The 21,230-nt window shown below is 42.7% G+C and overlaps 1 protein-coding gene across 1 annotated transcript; it reads right to left on the reverse strand.

Moving 5' to 3' along the window:
- Positions 1-272: 272 nt before the first annotated feature.
- Positions 273-1,244, reverse strand: LOC147700742 (olfactory receptor 5V1-like). The gene has a single exon (XM_086929207.1). The coding sequence runs from the start codon at positions 1,242-1,244 to the stop codon at positions 273-275; it is 972 nt and encodes a 323-aa protein (XP_086785333.1).
- Positions 1,245-21,230: the final 19,986 nt, after the last annotated feature.

A 21,230-nucleotide genomic window follows, 5' to 3' on the forward strand; every position in this document is an offset into this window, starting at 1 on the left:
TTTAAAGGGGGAGCACAGGCAATTTACCACTGGTTAGCGGGAAGCATAGTGCACACAAACCTGGGGCAATACCAGGTAAAATATAGTAATTTCCCTCATAAATATTTAAAGATGTAGCCGGGAAAGTTTAAAAATGAAAACTGTCCAGCATGAACACGTGTTGTAATATATTAAAACGGATTACACATAATGGCAAAATACAAAAACGAGAGGAATATTAAAGGGCTCTACTTGCTGGAATAGGTTATCCATTTACTTGTATGCTATATGTTTTAAGACCATGTAAAGACACATGCTGGTTCTTTGTTTCTAATCAACCATGTTGTGGTCTTATTCTTCCTCATGGTATTTTTAAACTGTTTGTTTTTCAGACTGTATATAATGGGGTTACACAGAGGAGTTGCCGCCACATATAACAGGGACACCAGTTTGTTCTCATTCATTGTAAATGTTGATGTTGGTCGCATGTATGTAGAAATGATGATACCATAGAATAAAATAACAACAGTGAGGTGAGAAGCACATGTTGAAAAGGCTTTGCGCCTGCCTTCCATGGACCTGATTTTCAGGATTGTTGAGATGATGTTGATGTATGAGGTAATTGTGAAAACAAAAGGTGCCAGTCCGAAAATAACAGCCGTGAAGTAGGTCATTCTCTCAATTGTACCAGTGCTGCTGCAAGAAAGTGCCATCATAGCTATTAAATCACAGAAGAAGTGGTTGATTGTGTGAGACCCACAGAAGGAGAGTCGGGACACTAGTGTAACATATGGTATTGGGTCTATGAATCCAAGTATCCAGGCTCCTGCAGCAAGTCTGATACACATTAGATTATTCAAGATATGTGTGTACCGTAAGGGATAGCAAATGGCCACATAACGATCATAGGCCATCACTGCAAGAATGAAGAATTCCACAGAGGCCAAGGACATGAAAAAATACATCTGCGACAGGCATCCAGTGAAAGAAATCAGTTGTCTGGGCAGAAAGAAGTGTGCCAGCATTTTTGGGGAAGTTGTTGTTGTGTAAGTGATGTCAATAAAGGCTAAGTTTGAAAGAAAAAAATACATTGGTGTGTGCAGTTGTTTGTTATAGTAAACAATTGCCATGATAAGAAGGTTCCCCACCAGTGTTGCCATATAAATTAACAGCAGGGCAAAAAAGATTGGAAACAGCAGATGCGGAAAATCAACAAAACCTGTGATTAGGAACTCGCTGGCTGAGGACTGGTTTCTTTGTTCCATTTGTCTCATGGTGCAGCTTCTCTGTATTGCAACCTCATGACTTTCTACAATTAAAAAGACAAGATTTATCAATATGGGACATGAATGGGTATGAAATATTTAATCGGATATGGGCACTGGGCTATCATAATTTTAAATTCCCAAGTAGACAAAATCTGTCAAATTATTGACATGCACATTTACAGGAGTACAACAGTTACGAATCACGTTGGTGTGTTATAGTTACTTTCTTCACAAGGACAATAAAAAAGCCTCACATGATGTATGTTCCTGATTTCAATGTTAGATAAATATGTTGAATCCAGATATTACTATTCAAAACTTCTTTTAATAGATAAAGCTTTTCTACACATGATCATTATTGAGAGATTTCCCCAGATAATACTGACATTTTATTATATTTTATTTCAAATGAAAGCATGAACACATTGAAAATATAACTTTCATAATGCAGAGCTAATAGTGTCTGACATCCTTGACCTACTACATCTGACTGAAACTTATCTCAAAGGATCCTTCTAGCCAGTGGCGGCTGGTGGAATTTGAACCTGGTGGGGCTATTGAAGTAGGCATCAACGAACGGGAGCGAGCGAGCGAAGCGCACGAGCCCGACGGCAATAAGGGGGGTGTGGGGGGGTTCTCCCCCCACGAAGAAATTTTTTAAAAATTGGCATTTTTTGGTGCAATTTTCCGCACTATTTCTGTGATAAATGGACTGAAAAATCAGTTCTTCTAGGCATTCATAAAAGAAAACTCATACATTATTTCAGAGAATTTCTGTGTTGCCAAGCAAGACTGACTTCTGAAGAGGGCCAGGGTACTAAGCCAGGTTGCACATCCACAAAGAAACACACTTGTAATTTTGTTCCTACCAAAAATGACAGCTGGCCATTTCCTTTTCTGCATCAGCTATTCATTGTTGATTGCCCAGTAATCATTATGACATATTAAATATCTACATGTATAAGAAATATCAGTTTGAAACAAACATTTAATTTTTAGGAAGTCAGCAAAAGCTTTGATTTTTGAGCAAGGCAATTTTGCAAAATAATTAAGTAAATGTTGTATTTAAAATAGTTCATATAGCTCTCTGAAGCCCTTGGGTCTTTCAGTATTTAAGAAAACCACTAAATAAAAATAAGTTAGGAAATGAGTCTAATATGCATTGCTTATAATATAAGAAATATCCATTAAAAATCTTTCATTTATTTAAGAAAGAACAAAAACGTTATTTGCAGAAGCAGGCTAGGTAAGAATGTTTTACTTTATTTTTAAATACTTTGCATGCCACCCTCAGGCCCTTGTGGCAGTCAGTATAGTAGAAAATGGCTACATAAAAATAAAATATGAAAATAAATAAATGTATATTTTAAGAAATATCCCTTCAAAACCAATATGATATTTGTAAACACAAACAAAATTATTTTAAATAATACTATGCAAATTGTTTGAATGCCACTCTCAGGTCCTTGTGCCCTTCAGCCAGCACAGCAGAAAAAGTTAAACAAAAAGAAATTATGGAAATAAATAAATGTACATTCTAGTGTGGTGATGCGGACACCAGCACTAGTATAACCACTAATGAGTGGTACTTGACAGGACTACAAATGTGAAAGTGAACGCTCTTCAAATTTTTAAAAAGTGTATCTTTTTAACATTTGAAAGCTTTGACATTATCAAGTCAAAATATAGCACTGCACTAAGACTTCATTAAACATAGAAGGAGGGAGCGGCTGACACCTCCACCTGAATAGGGCTATGCCTATTCCAACACAAATAGCCATATAACCGCCTGTAGTGTGCCTGGAGCCAGAGAAGAAAGGGCAGGGGCCTTTTGAGGATCAAAGACAGCTGTCTTTTGTTGTCACCCCCACTTCAAAGACCTCGCTGTGACATCCCCAAATTGGTTCACTTTGGGGTCTGGAGGAGACTCTGCAACTATGATGTACAACGCTGCTAGGAAGGACTGCCCCTTTGTCACTTGCTTTGCTGTACTGCCTATGCACTCTGCTCAGCTATGTTGGCCTGCTCCCTGCTACCTCTGCAATGAGGGGCAATTGGGCCTCTATATCCTACAAGTTCCCAAGAACTTGTTAGCTTTCCTCCTGTTATGGAATAATCAGGGCTATTTGTATGTTATTGGGCCACTGTTCTGACCGACTTTTTCGACCCTCCTTTGAGGGAGAATGATTGGAGGTGACTCCAGCCTATTATCCTTCTAGTGCAGGGATTAGAACTATAAACAGGGCCTATTCATAAGGCACAGTAATGCACTTTCGTACCCTTTTCCTTAGATCAGGGCTTATAAACTTAAGCTAGGGGATAGATTAATTAGTATTAGTGATAATCCGTCCTCTTGCAAGAGTGTTAGTATACCTTCTATGGAGTTATGCTTATTTCGGGCCTTGTAGGCCTCAAACGGGAGAGACTCCATCTTGCTTTCTGCCCCGGCAGCTTGAGATGCTTCCAGGTCAAGTGTAATGTTTTAGTTTCGAAGTGTTGTTCGCTTGGAGAGAACCGGCTCAGGCTGGCCCTTATCGAAAGACTGTATTTTTCTTCCACTCCGAAGACACAACATCAGGCCGGCCGGCTGGGAACGTGTCCTTGGTACGGGGAGGTGCAAGAATTTGGTGGGCGGCAGGTTACTGGCCGTAACTTTCCATGAAAGGACAAGCTTCCATATTAGCGAAAGCGTTAGGCTGTGAGTCAGTCAGTCTGTAGGCGGCAGCTAGCCGTTAGCATCAATGCCATTAATTATTTCCAGGCAGACAGTCGCCATTTTGAAGTCCGAGAAAGATCATGAGGCTGATACTCTCTGAGAAAGATTGAAGAGGAGAGAGGAGTAGTGAGGAGCGATCGGAGACAGAGAGAGACAGCAGCTAATAAAGAGGAAGGTTCCAGTGACTTGGAGGGAAGCGGAGGAGACAGAGCATAGCGGTGCAGACGTGTACTCGTGACTGCTGAGGTGTGATTCCGAGACGAGCCAAGGCACGGACGAGAAGGGAACCTAAATGACTGTCGAACTCCGACTTCGTGCTCATAAGGTGACCTCTGCCCCACTTTGCATAGTGTGCACATTCTAACCTTTCACTTTTCTTTGCAGGATATATGTTATAGTATAGTGCTGTGTTTATAATCATTGTAATAAAATACCCCAGTTCTTAGTGAACCAACATGTGCCTTGTATTCTTGTTCAATCAGGGTAACCTGGTCTTCTAGTCAGACATTGTTTTCATGAACGGTCAGGTAAGAGGTGACTGAATAATGAGGGAGAGAGGGACCATTCGATGCTGAGAGCAGAAGGTACATGATTCAATTTGGTAAGTTGTGCTAATTCCTGTTATTGTAGTATCACCCCGAGTAGCCAATGAGAGATTCCTTCCAAAGGTATTCATAGGAGAGTGATCGTCGTTGGTAAGCGGCGTTAATGAGAGCACCAGGGGGGACACTGGTGTGTAGATCCGCCGGATTGCGGATCGGGCTGCGAGTGAGAGAACACTGGGGTGGATACCAGTGTCTAGTTCCGCCGGATTGTGGACAGGATTGGAAGGAAGAGAGCAGTAGGGCTGCAGCCTAGTGCGTAAGGCACGCCGGATTGCGTGTCGAGTGAGCACTGATGGGGATCAGTGTGTAATGGTAAATAATCAGAACTGCCCCAGGGTAGATTAGTCTGGGCCTAAGTTGCCGTGAGACTAGCTGGTATGAGTGGGATATTGTAGAAAACCTATGCGTGTGTATAGCTATTTCCCCATCCTTAGGTACGAGACATAAATATATATATGTACATACCTATTGTTAATACGTTCTAAGGAGAGAGGTGATTACGTTCCGACTGGGTTGGAGGTGCTCTAAGGAGCTGATCCCATCTGGTTCGAGAATCCGGACGTTACAGCCACCAGACACACTCACATTGTCTAGCGCCTGCTGTGTTGGCGCTCAGTCACCTTTTGCTACTAGTCGTACTCGACACTGCTGTTTCTGAAGATACCGCAGTGGTGTAGACCTTTTCCCTCAGTCAGCGCCGGGAGCACCGAGTGGCGTGAGCGCATTCTGGTTGCCTAGCAACACAACGATCTGAGCTCGCTCTCTCCAGGCTCTTTGGGCCGAAGATTCACAAGACTGCATCTACTGCGGCTGAACACCAGTCCTGCCTGCCTCTGTACCTCTTACCAACACGAGCTCCATGTGTGAGGCCCACCAACACAGCAGTATGGGGCCACAGACCTGCCTGTGCTCCAGCGGCCAAGCCAGAGCCCAACTCCTCTTCCTACCATGTGGACCCCGTGTGCGAGACCGCCGAAAACAAGAGCAGTGACTCCAAGCCCCAGGTACTGTCCCGAAGGCCTGTGCAGGCTAACTTCAACCCCCACTACATTGAAAATCTTGTCTTGTCTTGCCGGTGGGCTCATTTGAGGATTACTGTAATTCCCTTAAAGGTTCCTGAGCACTGTGATGAGCTATTAACGTTACTAGTACTGGCATAACTCTTGATAGACTATTGAATTGCTGTCCTTTAGGCCTGGTTTTAATTACATAAAGATGGTCTATTTTTCTAGAACTAGTGTGGAGTGTTTTGCTTTGTCTTTCACTGTTACTTTACTATGCGTTGCAGAAATACTTTACACATTGCCTCTTTGATAAGCCTCCCCTGCGCCAAGCTACCAGACGAGGAGCACAGGTAATCTTGCATCTGAATTAACCTGAGTGGTGGTGGGTACTGCTTGGCTTAGGTGTATACCTTAGCCAAACAAAAACCCCATTTGTAACTGACACATTCAGCAGCGCCTGCTGCTGCACGTTGCCTGCTATCATTTCGAGCTGCAATGTGCAAGTGGAGGGGGGCAGCAGCTTATCAGATTTCACCTGGGCCCATAACAAAAGCCGAAGTTAAAGGGCCAAGGAGATATCTGGAGCCTCAAAACTAAAAGCAAATGCCTCGACCAATGGGAAACAGCTTCCCTCTTCGTGCTGGACCTCTCAGCCGCCTTCAACACCGTTTCCCACCACACCCTCTGCACAAGATTCCACGATGCCAGCATCTGGAACAAAGCCCTGGATGGATCTGCTCCTTCCTCACCGGCCGAACACAGAGAGTACGACTTCCACCATTCAACTGAAAACCCACAGAGATCAGCTGCAAAGGGTCTCAAGGCGCCTCCCTGAGCCCAAAGCTCTTCAGGCCCCATTTGCAGACATCGTCAAGAACCACAGACTCAACATTGTCTCCTACGCCGATAACATCCAGCTGATTCTCTACCTCACAGAAGAATCCACAGCTGCCAAGAGCAACTTCCACAACAGGATAAATGCAGTCACCACCAGGATGAAGGACAGCTGCCTCAAGCTTAACTAACTCAAACAAGACCTAAGGCCTCAACCTGGGATCCACCCCCAAGTGTTGCCACTCCCTCTGCCTTGGTTGACTCTTGGTGGCCCAGGAAGAGGGGGTCTGCAGCACTTGGAACCCCCCCTCCCCCACACGCCCACTGACTACGTGCGAAACCTTGGCAACCTCCTGGACTTTTCTCTCTCAATAAACCACCAAATCAATGTTGTTTATTCCTCCTATTTCCACATGCTCTATCTACTTCATGAAATCTTCCAGTTTGCCCCCAGTGAGTACAACAACACTGTCACCCATGAGCTTGTCAGCACTCTATCCTGCACCACCCAGAAACTCCATAAGAAACTGCTGAACATCAAGAACACCTCCGCCAAACTCATCCTGAACATCCCACGCCGCAGCCACATCACCGGCCACCTGAGAAGGGAAATATCCAATACAACGCATGCCAACACAACGCAAGTACCATTACATCGCAATGCTATTACAATGCATAGCATTACAATGTAAAGCATTATAATGCATATACTTTTACCACACATGCCTTTACATGAATTTCTTTGTATAGGCAAGCATGGTAAAAGCATATGTGTTTTACATGTAAGTATAAGGTAAGTATAGGGTTTAGGGTGGGTTTGGGTTCTGAGGTCTAGGGGTATAGGTTTGGGTTGCCAAGGTTAATTTTAGGGTTCAGGATGGGTATATGTTTTGGGGTGCCAAGGTTCATTTTAGGATTCAGGGTGGGTTTGGATTTTAGGGTGCACAGGGTAATTTTAGGGCTCGGACAAATTTGGATTTTGTGGTGCCAAAAGGGTAATTTTAGGGTTCAGGGTTGATTTTGGTTTTGGGGTGGTAAGGGTAATTTTAGGGTTTAGGGGGTATGGGTATTAGGGTGGTAAGGGTAATTTTAGAATTTTAAGGGGGTAGGGCTATTGGCACTGGTACAAAGGGTAATTTTGGGGTTGCCTGGGGGTATTAATATATATATATATATATATATATATATATATATATATATATATATATATATATATACACATACAAACAGAGACACACAATTACTTACCTTAACCACTTTTACCAAGTCTATGCCTTTACCACGCATGTCTTTGCCTTGTAATGACATGCTTGGTAAAGGCATATGCATGGTAAAAGTGTGCTTTGCAATGGTAATGCGTTGCAACAGCACTTGTGTTGTTACAACCGTATTATAATGGCATTCTTTGTGTTGGCATGCGATATAACGTCATAAATTCCCTGAGAGACCTTCACTTGCTATCTTTCAACAAAAGAATTACCTTAGCGCAAGCGCCTCATGCATGCCTACAAATCCCTCCACAACGCCAGACATACATAGCTCAACCACCACTTCTGCTTCTACACTCTCCCCTGACATCTCCACTCCGCCCAACTGGCGCAGGCCACCATCACACATCTGTAGACCAGTGATGGAGAAAGATCCTTGTCTAAACTTCTGGAACGTCCTGCCTCTGCACCTCAGGCAATCACCATCACGTCCGCAATTAAGGAAGGACCTCAAGACTTGGCTCGTCAAATCAATCGCAGGTCCCCTCCCCTCAACCCCCCACACACAGCGCCTTGAGACCCTACGGGTGAGTAGTCTTGCTTTAAATAGTAATTGATTTGAAGCAATGGATTAGAAAGAAAGGCTTAATGCTTATCACATCATAAGACGCTTGCTTTTAAATTTGTATTTGCAAACATTTTAAATTTAAATACCACTATTTTGTTTCTATTTCTTTTTATAGTGCCACTCATCCACACGTATGGTGTCAAAGCGCTTTAGATCACATGTACATATATATTGACAATAAATGAAGAGTGTAAATCAATGTACAGGTTGTGTAATAAAAGTAAGTAACGGTTACAAGGTTGAAGAGTTGCATGCTGTTTATAGCTCACTGTGCTATATGGGAAGGATTAAAATGTATGGACTGCACATAACCAAATGAGCTCTGTATTCAAAGCAGTAACCCACTAATCTAGTTTCATAAAATAAAAATCTGTCATCTGCATATTACATAGCATTTAGCATGAAGTGCACTGCATGAGACACATTAACCCTTGCAAGTTTATTTAAATGCACTCATGAGTCATGATACTAGACTAGAGTGTGCTATATGTTAAAATAATTACAAAGTAGTATATTTAAATAATGGAAATATTGCAAAAATAATTTAAAAGAACAATAATTAATACTTCACACTTACCCCAGTTATCAGGCAGCTTCTGTCTTGGTCAGTCAGCCGGTTGATGCTAGTTGCTGGCTGGCTGTGCTTCTCCTTTTGTTGTCCAGCAGCTACTGGTTCAGAGAGAGCTGAAACAGTAAAGCTTTCACTTTCAGGATGAAAGTGAAGGCTCTACTCTGTGCAGCATGTGACACCACGTCACAGGGTCATGAGTTAAGTCTCATGACTCTGTGACATAAATAAAATGCTTACAGCGTTTTTTTTTTTTTTTAATAAAGTTAAAAGTTAATATACAATAATCATTCAGTGTAATGATTATTGTAATTTAAAAAATTACCTTTCTTAAATGAGTCGTTTTTAGAATGCTGGGGTCAGTTAAGCATGACCCCACCCCTTCCAGTGACGACATGTACATAGACTTCAATGCAGCCTGAGCCTCGGGCTTACACTGTACCCGCCCGAGGCTGCTGTAAATTTATGAGGCTGCTTTGCGTCATTTCTGGGCGGGCCCCAAAAGGGCCATTCTTGATACTCCCGGGCTGGCACCTAATGCGCCCGGGTTTACACTCCGGCAATGAGTCAGTCTTTAGCAATTAGCATTCACTTGTGACACATGCGCAAAAGCGCATGTGTCACAAATCACCCCACACGCTGCCTCCATTTCCTGCCTGGCCTGCCTGCTGCTGCAGTGACGCTCGCTCAAGTGCGTCCTAATGGCAGGCAGGCAGCAGGTCAGATGACAGATGGCCAGGCCCGGGGCTGTGATCGGCAGTGCGGTTCCGGTTCTGATTTAAAATGCAAAGTAACATTGCTGTTACTTAGCATTTTAAATCCCTATCAGCCGAGTCGATAGGGAGGGCGGAGCCCCGCCGCCCTTAAAAGAAAACCGCCACTGCTTCTAGCCAGAGTTTAAATGATTAATCCCCAAATAGTATTATTTCATTCACCTTGATAGAATATGAAAGAATAGTGGGAGCTACCAATTACCTGCAGAGAATCTATGGTAAGGAAAGGTCTGACAAATGGCTAATTCTAAAAACTAACAATTGAAACATTGTCAACCAGGAAGCCGCTTGGCCGCAGTGCGCTTTATAAGTTTCTTTTTCATTTCATTTCATTTCACTATATGTACCATCTGTCTAATTTTGTGATCAAAGGCTAACCAAGAAGAGTAGAGCTATAAATCAGAGACCTCATGAACATTTATTGTAGCATTTAAGGTCCCCGTTCACTTACAATCTATGTGTTATGTTCATTATGTCATCCTTCATCCTCACCCGCCCTCTTTCTCTGCTTGCGTCGCTTTTCCACCCTTTGGCTTCACCTTGAATGCTGATGCGTGGGGTGGATGGTACTGTATTTTATTGCCAATCTATGAGTGTTAAGATTTTCTATTAAAGTCTGTATTTACAGTGGTGAGCTTGACTGTGTGTAGTGGTCAGGAAACAATTCATTTTTTAGAGGCCTCATTGCCTTCAAGCCTGCCTTCTCCATCAGCCCTCTGAAGCACATGATGTGTGGTATCGCCTCAACTCACACTAATGAAAAGGTACCGCCTTCAAATTTAGGAAGGCCACCATCTATTTTCTATTACACACCTAAAAGAATCATGCAATTCAAGCCTCATGTTAACACCTAGAGAGCAATTTTAAATTCTTTGTTCATCAATGGTCAATGTGCTGTGAAAAACCAGGGAGGACACTTATAAAGTTTAAATCAGTCAAACAAAATTGAGAAGATTTATAAACTACACAACATTTTCACTCCAATTCATTTATGAAATTCCATCTAACAAAGCTTTAATGGATATTATAAGAACCAGCACAGTACAGCATGCATCTCTAAACATACCTAATTCACTTCTCTAAGTACATTCTAGAACAAGGGGTCACGTGGCCAACAACCACATCTGAATGATATTTAAACCCAATTAAAAAATGAACAGTGCTGTAAACTGCTGTTCAAACACTCTCCAGTTCCATCTATTTTATCCAAAGATCTTTTATTGCAGGTGACATGTTTCCTATCCTGTAAATGCCTAATTGATACCTTTAATGTTAGCACAAGCTCAGGGTTGCAGGTGGCGTAGACAACAATGCGCACTGCTCAGGAACTCAGTAAGGTGAATTGGAAGTCCCTTCTGTAAGAGTTACAGCACTTTCGAGTCAGGGAGAAGATTATAGGAGTAAATAGGAATGTATATATTTTGCTGAAATGCAGCAAGTCTTTGAACTCTTGCAAGAGCATGCAGCCATCTTGAGTGCTGTTGCATATATGCACACCAAAACCCAACTCAATGCTTGGCTTCATTTCTATCAAGTTGAGGGCACACTTGTGCTGGTGTCCTGGGTCAATGGTCATATGCTGGCAATCTAGGATGGGTGCAAGCACTTCTTCTTGGCCAGCCACTTTCTAAGTTGGAAAACCTGCTAAGTAAAAACTCCTGGGGAAAGGTAAACCAGAAGAAGCTTCTGAATGAAGTAAAAGAAGGGAAATCAAAATCAAAGCAACTCAAAATCAGATCACCAACAAACATATGCAGTATGAACACATTTTCGCTCAAAAGTAAAATGAATGATCATTACCTTGGTTCAGAACCGTCTGAACGCTTAGTAAAGTCTATGCTCGGACATTTGGGCTAAAGAATAAACAGTGTTGAGGCAAAATGGTGAAAATAAATTGATGGGAAAGCAGTGATGGAACTGCCTAGTGACCAGGGGTTAGAGTTATCATAGGAGTGCATTACCCTTGCATTACACAAGGTGAAGCACGGGCAACACAATCCTTAAGTCAAATTTACTAAGCCACAGTAGGCCACCTTGTGTGGCCCTGTGTGGCTTGGGAAATCTGAATTAACGTAAACTAGCACAAGTCACTGCATTGTGTTACACTGCACCAGGAAGGCATTCCATGGGCGCAGCTTGAGTGTTCCCATGTACCCACCCATGTATTTTGTTGTATTCTCCCATTTACCAAGACTGGTAAACCTGGGAATGCATCAACATATATGCCTTCCTGATAGAGGTGCAATAAGGAGACATATGCTTATATCTCCTTGTTTTTTCCTTTCTCTAAGTTTGTAGCAGTCAACAACTCACTTAGAAGGAGGGGAATGACTCTCAGTAATGATTTGGTGTCCCTTCCTGCACAAGACCAAACCTGCCTTTAACCCAGGCACCCTTGCACCAATGCACAAGGGTGCCAGTGTTGGTGCTAGGCGGCACTCAGTGTGCTCCTGCAGTAAGAGAAAGGACTGTCCTATATCAGGATAGATATAGTGCATTCTGTCTGCTCCATTTGATGCAGTGCACCCCTGAAAGTTGACTTGCTGCTGTGTGCTGCTTCAAATCATTATAAATCTGCCACCAGGTGTAAGAACATAACTCGGTGGGACAGTATATAAGAGAAATGTTCTTAAATATGGGCTTTCATTTGGAATTTTGTCTCAGAAACATGCAATGAACTAAAATCCAGAAACCAGTTTTCAATCTTAAATAGGTACATGTGAAAATTGTGAAAAAAAAAGTGGGCTTTATTTGGAGTTTAGCATTACAAAGTTGCAAAGAACTAGCCAACCCAATTTCTGATTAGAAATACAGCAGTCCCATGGTGATGTTGCGGTTAGCGGTTGGTGACTGCCGCACCAGTAGCCTGACCGCCGTATTGAGACTACTGCCGTCGGACGGTTGTAGTACCTCTGCAGCCGCCAGAGGACTGCATTCCCTAGCAGGGGTGCAGTGGTTAGGGACTAACAATATGCATATTATGAGTTTTCTGAGTCTCATGGAGCTTCCTACTACATGAAAATGCCGGTGGTCAGGAAACAAATTGGGCCCACAGGCCCCCCCTTGCCCCATGCATATTGGTGCATGCAGGGTGGCGCATGTTGTGTCCCCCTGTGTGCATGTCTCCCCAGTTCCAGCGTGGCATGTACTTCACAATCTATTATGTGCTGGATCATGCTATGGTGGTCCCACGGCAATGCAGCATGGTGGGACTGCCACCCCACCTGTCCAACAAACCACAATTTCACTTATAAACTGGTAGTAGGGTGACAGCCCTGTTTGGTGATCCTGGAGCAGGGCGGTGGTATGGCAGCCTGCTACAGGACTGCAAAACTCGTATTGGGCCCTAGGTTTGCAGAGAGCCTCCATGCATCTAAAAAGGATGGACGGTATATCTGCGGCTTCATAGTATATTTCCTGTATCTGCCAAACTCTAATTACGATCCTATGTATTGAATAAATAGTGCATATATTATAGTGAAAACTGCCACTGTTCCATTGTATTTTACCCCATGTTTTATGTATTTTCTTGGATAATCTGAATTCATTGGAAACCCACACAGCGAAGCAGATATTGGTGTTGGAACAATTTTCATACTAAGGGTGCTGTCATCAATGTGTAGCAAATTAGCAACAACCATTGAGGAAGAGAGTTCTGTTGTTTGTAGCCTAGGGTGCATTTGGGAGCACACTGTCACAAATACATTACTCAAGCATGGTGTGGTGATGCACTGTCATTTGCAGACAGTAGATTCTTCATTGAAAGTATCACTTAAGTTGAAGAGGCCATCATTTTTACTGATAAAAGTATACAGGGCACAAATAATAATGTTTGGGGTTTCTGTGAGTATTTTGTCATTTAAGCATTACTGAATAAACTGACCTTGATTTTTTTTTATCATATTGAAACCTTTGTAGTACAAAAAGTGTGTTTCATATGTACAAAAGTGTAGCCAGGGAAAGAAAAGTAAACACAAATCTCCATGTTTAAAGACTAAGCTACAATTTGAAAGAAGACATAGTCTCACATCTGACCTCTGGCTTTGACCACCTCAAATATGACAATATAGAAATTTGAAGCCTTCTTTGTTGCTCATTTACCTCCTAAACTCCAGTAATGTTATTCTGGAGTTGCTGCAGCACCAACAGCACCCCCACTTCCAGCGCTTTTGGGAGCAAATGAGGGTAGGTCAGAGTTTGTCTCTGTCTCTCTCCGGTGGTCCTCCACACATGTTTAATAATCTTTTGTGGCTGTGAAAGTTTAAGGGTTTAGATAGTCTAATGTGGCTAGTTGAGTTAATAACTGGGACAATTCTTTATGAGCAGGCCGTGCATTGCTTCTTTAAGGTAAGTGTTCTGTTAATGTTAATGTTAATGTTAATGTTAAATTGGTCTTCTATAGCGCACGGCTACTCGAAAGGAGTGTCCCGGTGCTTTTATTGGGGACCAGAAAAGACAGACAACAACAAAAACAAAATAGATCAGTTACAGAGGACTAAAGGAATCCAGCACTATAGTTCTGACGGATCACTGAAATAATATCGAGGGACAAAATATCGACTTGCCAAAATATCGTGGACAAAATATCGACAGTCAAAATATCGAGTTTGTATCTACAAACAGGTAAGTACAAAAATATTGAGTACAAAATATCGTTAACAATAATATAGATGTAAAAAATATCGACTTTATTAAAAACAGTGTTAAATTAAATTAATATTCAATTTTTATTACTAAAATATACTTAAAACTACTTAAATTAAATTATAATAATTAAATAATAAATGAAAATAATAAAAATAATTTTTTACAATCTTATTTGTTGACCCTGAACCCTAAAAATACCCCTTTACCCAAAAACCCAAAACTGACCCTGAACCCTAAAAATACCCCTTTACCCAAAAACCCAAAACTGACCCTGAACCCTAAAAATACCCCTTTACCCTAAAACTGAAAACTGACCCTGAACCCTAAAAATGCCCCTTTACCCAAAAACTGAAAACTGACCCTAAACCCTAAAAAAAACCCTTTACCCAAGAACTGAAAACTGACCCTGAACCCTAAAAATAGCCCTTTACCCATGAACTGAAAACTGACCCTGAACCCTAAAAATACCCCTTTACCCATGAACTGAAAACTGACCCTGAACCCTAAAAATACCCCTTTACCCAAAAACTGAAAACTGACCCTGAACCCCAAAAATACCCCTTTACCCTAAAACTGAAAACTGACCCTGAACCCTAAAAATGCTCCTTTACCCAAAATGTATCAATATTATTTAATTACCAATTAATTATTAATTAACAATAACAATAAAGTAAATATATTAGAACATTAGCTGTAATTATTTTAATAATTAATATTATTTTTTCCAAATTAATTACTTAAAAATAACACAAAATTATATATATTAAAAATTTACTCTAATTAATGTAATTAACGAATTACAATTAATTAATTAACAATTAATTACTAATACAAAATATGTTCAAAATTATATTAATGAATTAACTAATTAATATTAATTAATTATCAATTAATTATTAATTAAAAATATTAACAAACATACATTAATTAATTAATTATTATTAAATTACTTCCCACCCTATTCCCCTATAAACCCACAACCCGCTACAGAATTACATTACGCAATTATTATAAAAACAAAATTCATTTAATAAAATATTTTATAACATTAATACACACTATTCACACATATTATTACATAAAAATACACTATAAAATATTATATATTATTAAAAATTCGATATTTTTGCTATCTATATTTTATACAGTCGATATTACTTCACTTACCTGAAAAACGATATTTTTGTAGTCGATATTATGTCCAGTCGATATTTTGTCCAGTCTATATTTAAAACTCGATATTATGTCGAGTCGATATTTTGGAGTCGATATTTTGTCTGTACACCAGTTCTGATCTAGAGCTCATGGGTACTCAGGTCTACCAAGTGCCAGTGCTCAGCTGGCAAGAAGTTATGGCTGTGTAATCAAAATAACTCAACAAAGAAGGCACTATTGCTTGATCAAAACAATAGGGTGACAGAAAATCAACCGTGGGGAGATCCATTCTATTATCAGATGCCTCCAAATTAAACAATGACTTGTCTGGAAGTCTTAGGACTTAATTAGGAGGTTGGTAGGCAGGCCACCAAAAGCCCCAGCTGCAACACACCTTTCAAATGTTCCTGCTGTAGTAGGAGGGATTTCCAGTGAGTGTTGCACAAATGGCAAAAGCACTTTCAGCAAAAATGCTGAATAGAGACTTGGAAGGCATTTCATGGCACCATGCCGGACGGGCTTGCGTTTTCTTTATTTTTGAAGCCCAGGACTGGGGAGTTGTTTGTTTTTGAAAAATGAAAAAAGCAATTTCATTAAACATGGGGGGCGTTCTAAAGGCATGCAGTGTACCATTTTGTCTTTTGTTACTGCCTTGGACTGCAACCAGGCAGACAAGCAATCTCAAAGTTGATTGGAATGGCTTATGAAGGTCATTGTGTTGTATAGCGTTTTTGGACCCTAGTGTAATTTTCCCGATTCATGCCCTTATATAGGTAAAATTCACCTTGCCCTTATATAGCCATAGAAATCATAACCATGTTTAGGCATAGCCATTGCAGTCCAAATATGGCATGGCTACTTCAACTAGTTCCGAAAAGCCACAACGATTTCTTGGAAAACTCGCCTTCAGCAATCAGGGACTTCCCCTTTCTTGAATATTGATTTATCCAAAAACTCATGGAGTTTTCAAAGAACTGCGAGTCTTTGATGACGTTATTATGTCCAACCTTATGTCAAACTCCGCACTTTCCAGGTATAAATATACCCACACTTGCCATAGCAAACACTCGGTGGTTTAGAGCAGTTCGACTATCTACTTGCCCGACGCAGCTCGCTACAGCAAGTGCCGAAGGAAGCCGACCCTCCAGCAGACGCACTGACAGAGACGCTGTCTTTTCTCCAGCCGAGAAATCCAGCTCCAGTGTTTCCAAGCTCCCCTTGCGGGGTGTTGGGAAATCGAGTCCCGAGACAGAGAGATACCAGACCTCCTTCATTCTAAACTAACGTATGGAGCTGATTAGACCCTAAAAGAAATCTTGGATAGATTCTTTGCAACAAAAAATAAACCTATGCTACACCACACTTACTTCTTCCCGTGTACTAGACTTAGGTTAGGTAAACTGGGGAAGGCGTATTTTAGAAGCACCAGTTGAGTACTTTTAGTCCTTGTTATTTATGTATGTATTCTATGGCTTAGAAACCATACCATGCTTTTACAGTATTATTTTATAATACTCTTCTTGCTGTACACATTATACTTTACAGCCAGTATTTCGATTGTAGCAGTTAATTTCTTTTGCACGAGAAAGAAGACTGTTCAATAAATACCTTTTTATTGAAAACGCCTGTTGGACCCTGCCCTTTTGGCAGGTTCACCCCGAGACTTTTTCTTTTTCCTAGTCTGTTTCTGTGACCTGATGTTGGTGATTTAAGGCCTCTGCACACTTTTTCACTGTGGTACAGTGTAAAATGCGTGAGCTCTCTGTGTATGTGTGGTGAGTGACCTGCCCTCCCATAGGAATGCATGGGGAATATGTATGACCATGGTAGTTCCTGATGTGTGGGGAGTGCAGGGTCGAGCTTGGTATGTGCAAACTCGTGAGATTGAATGCTGCGCAATGATATATGCGGTATGATTGTGTCTAGTGTAGAAGTGCCACCTTTAGAAGTTGGCATATTTGTGTAATTTGTGTCTGGCGTGTGATTGGCTGGTGAGCCTGGCTCCAAGAGTCTGGGAGGGTCTGCCCCGGTGGTGAATGGAGTGTTTAGCATGCTGATGTGAGGGGAGGGGTGCACCTGGACCTGAATAGGGCTGGGCTTTCCCCACACAATGCTGGCTGTACCCCCTATGGTGCGTCTGATGTCCCTAGTCTGGCCTGTGAAAGGAGTTCAGTTGGTGGTGTTTGCGGATGGCGTTCTTGAAGGCTGCTTGGTTGTCTGAGGTTCGGTCTTTTTTCCAGGCTTTCTCGAGGGTGCAGCAGGTCTTCTTTGAGTTTTTGAGGTCCTCATTAAACCAAGGGGCTTTATTGTTGATTTGTTTGGATTGCTGTTTTTTCAAGGGTGCTAATTCATCCGCGCTATGGGTGATCCATTGGGTGAGGTTGGTTGCTGCAAGGTTTGGGTCAGATGATTTTGCAGGGAGGTTTTGTTGCAGTGATGTGAAGAGTTGGTCGGTTGTAATTTTGTTCCAGTTTCTGCGCGGAATTGGTTGAGGGAGGTTGTGGGTTGTAGTCTTTTTGTAGCTGAAGTGTACGCAGCTGTGGTCCGTCCATTGGTGGGCTGTGGTGTGGTCGAAGGGGATATGCTTGCTGGAGGTGAAGATTGGTTCGAGCGTGTGCCCTGCGTTGTGAGTGGGGGTGTTGACAAGTTGTTTGAGTCCGAGATTGGCGAGGTTGTCCAGGAGGGTGGTGGTGTTGCTGTCATTGTTCTTTTCTAGGTGGAAGTTGATGTCTCCTAGCAGGATGTAGTCCTCGGAGGGGAGGGCGTGAGGGGTGATGAATTCAGTGATGTCTTCGCAGAATTGTGCGCGGGGTCCTGGTGGTCTGTAGATGAGGGCTCCTCTGAGTGTGGATATCGGGTCGGTGTGGATTTGGAAGTGGAGGTGTTCAGCGGTAGCGAGGTTGTCGCCGGAGCTGGTAGAGATGCGGATGGTGTTCTTGTGGACGATGGCGATGCCTCCTCTTGTTTGTTCGGTGGTGCGATCTTTTCGGATGATCTTGTTGCCATCCGGAATGGCAATGGCGATGTCGGGTGCTGAGGAAGTGTTCATCCAGGTTTCTGTGAGAAAGGTGATGTCCGGCGCTGTGGTGTCAAGTAGGTTCCATAGTTCGATGGCGTTACTGTGGACCGAGCGAGTGTTGAGCAGGATGCACTTCAGATGGTTGGGGTCGGAGCGCGGTTTGGAATCTGAGGGTGTGGTGGGTTTCTTAATGCAGTTGTACTTGCAGGAGAGGCAGGCGAATGGTCCATGGGTGCGTCCAGGGTCGGTTTGGTAGCAGTTTGGTGAACCGCCGGGATTAAGGGCTGAGAGGGTAGCTGCATTGTATGTGATGCGGGAGGGGTGGGGTTTGCGGGGACCAGGGGGTCTGGCGCTGGGCGCGGTCCAGGCGCGGACGGGCGTAGACGGGCTTACCTTTGGCGCACCTTCGGCGCATCCGCTGCGCGTGGACGCTGCACGTTGGTTCATCTGCTTCAAATGGAGAGTGGGGGGGCGGAGCATGGGAGGGTCAGCTGGGAGGCGGGATCTAGGTGCAGGGAGGGTCTGGGATGGGCCAAGGGGTCAATGCAAAATGGCTGCAGGGTAAACAAATGCACGAAGGTAAAATATCCAAAGCGCTACACACCTCGAGGTGCACCACAATGGAAGCGCTAGCGGTGATTAATGTGTGCCAAGTAGCGTTATCGAGCGCTGCACCCAGAGCTATTTATTTCCAAAGTCAGTTGTCCAACAACACGAGCGCTGCACAAAGCTAATGAAATGATCCACGCACTGCACAATGCTAATGAAATGAAACAAGCGCGTGGGTCACGAGCGCTGCACAAAGCTAATTAAATGATCCAAGCGCGTGGGTCACGAGCGCTGCACGAAGCTAATTAAATGATCCAAGCGCTGCACAATGCTAGTGAAATTAAACAAGCGCGTGGGTCCAGCTTAGAGAAAAAATACAGGGGGCTTATTCATGAGCCCCTTCAGACAGTTGCACCCCACCAGTGCATCATTTTCTTGAAGTACTTGTAGTGTGATTCTAGTGCCATGTTGCACCATATATGCAAAGTGAAGCATTTAGGCATATGCGTGACATTGTGAAGCCCTGTGCCACTTTAAACCTATATATTTGCAGAGTAGGTGTTTCCACGATACAAAGCCTCATAGGAGTCGCACAGTGAAATCCATCAGATGTTACTGCAACAACTGTAGGATGCCACTGCGTCAGTACCTTACGCCTCATGGCTGGCATAAGCGTGACACGATGACACAGGGATAGGCTGCCTCATGCATTGTTGGAGTCCAATCATGCTTGTGACACATATGCAGCAATGATACGTCAGGATTCCAGACTCATCTGTCATAGTGAAAAGTGTTGCAATGCTGTTGTGTCGCAGTGAGATGAGGCCCCAAGTGTTTGCATCATTTTTAAAACCAGCTATTTTCTGGTATTAAAAACTGCCTCTAACTGCAGTTAGAGGCAGTTTTTTTTGGTTTTGTACCACACAAGGAACTCCTTGTAAATATTGCTAAGTTGGGTTAGCCACAGTTTTTTGCACAGCAACGCCTACCTTACATCTAATTTTCGTTAACTCCTGCTAACAGAAGTGGTAATACTAAAAAATGCATGTTTTTATCCAGACAACTGCCGCTAACTGGGGTTAGCAGCAACTTGTAAATAAGGCAATAAATAAAAGCAGCCATAACATCAAAACATTGAAGCTACGGCGGCGTTGCCTCCTTGTATATCTGCTCCCCTATCTTAAAACTACATGCTAGAAATGACATCAGTGGAGAGAGCCGTGCTCTGCTGACCCACACTGCTAGGGAAGAACTGCACCTCCTATCAATCCCTGCTACTTGGACTCATATTTAAAAGCGCACCGCGACCCGGCAGAGACTGTACCTGCTGGAAACAACATCGGCAGAGACAGCCATGCCCTGCTGACCTGCACAGCGGGGGATGTACTACATCTCCCATCAACCCATGTTTCCTGGACTCGTGCTTAAAAGAGTGCTGCCACCCCGGGGCTTGGAATAGAAAAAGGGCAACCCGTCCGCACCCGTTGGAGCCCAGAGGAGGCTGGCTGGCTGAGCAGGGTTTCCCCTCTAATGCCTAAAATGCAACTTGATCTAGGCCCAAGGATGGGAAAGAAAAAGACAAGCCTGCCTATTTCCGAGGGGTAACAATTACATCCCTAGACTACTTTCTAGTGAAAGCTACAAAAGCTTTTGCAAAAGAGATCACCTTGACTGAAAAAAGACTCTCATTGGGAACTGGGTGTTGTGAAATTGATCACACTGGGACACCGGGTACATCTGGCACTGAGGCTCAAGCAGTAACTACTTTAGCGGAGATGTTAAAAGATCATATTTCTGAGCCACCCACTCTTGGACAGCATATCACTACATCTACAAGTCCTGTAAATAATGCAGTTAACAATCCAAGCACTAAACAGAAAAGAGATCCCCCTAAAGATCTCCAAACCACTTCATCAATGAGAGCAAGAGAGTCCTTATCGACACATCCATCTGCTCATTTACAAAATCAACCTAATGTTTTGTCACTACCAATTATGAACTGGGCAGAAATGTATGATAAGATATATGATAAATTTGCTCAGCTTTTACAAACTTCATTTGGCGTTTAGCCTCAATTGAACGCTCAGTACAGGAATTGCTTTCTGATAGATCCTTGGTTCCGAAGGGAGAGAGCTCTATAACATAATGTATGCAACCCCACATGACATTGGTTCAGAAACCTTCTAGTAATGGAGGATTACAACATTTGGAGCCAGATGTATCAAAGGGTTTTGGCCATTCTGTGTCTATGGGAAAATATGTTGATACATATGGCCC

The sequence above is a fragment of the Lissotriton vulgaris genome, chromosome 7 (assembly GCF_964263255.1).
Source record: "Lissotriton vulgaris chromosome 7, aLisVul1.2, whole genome shotgun sequence".
NCBI classification, from domain to species: domain Eukaryota; kingdom Metazoa; phylum Chordata; class Amphibia; order Caudata; family Salamandridae; genus Lissotriton; species Lissotriton vulgaris.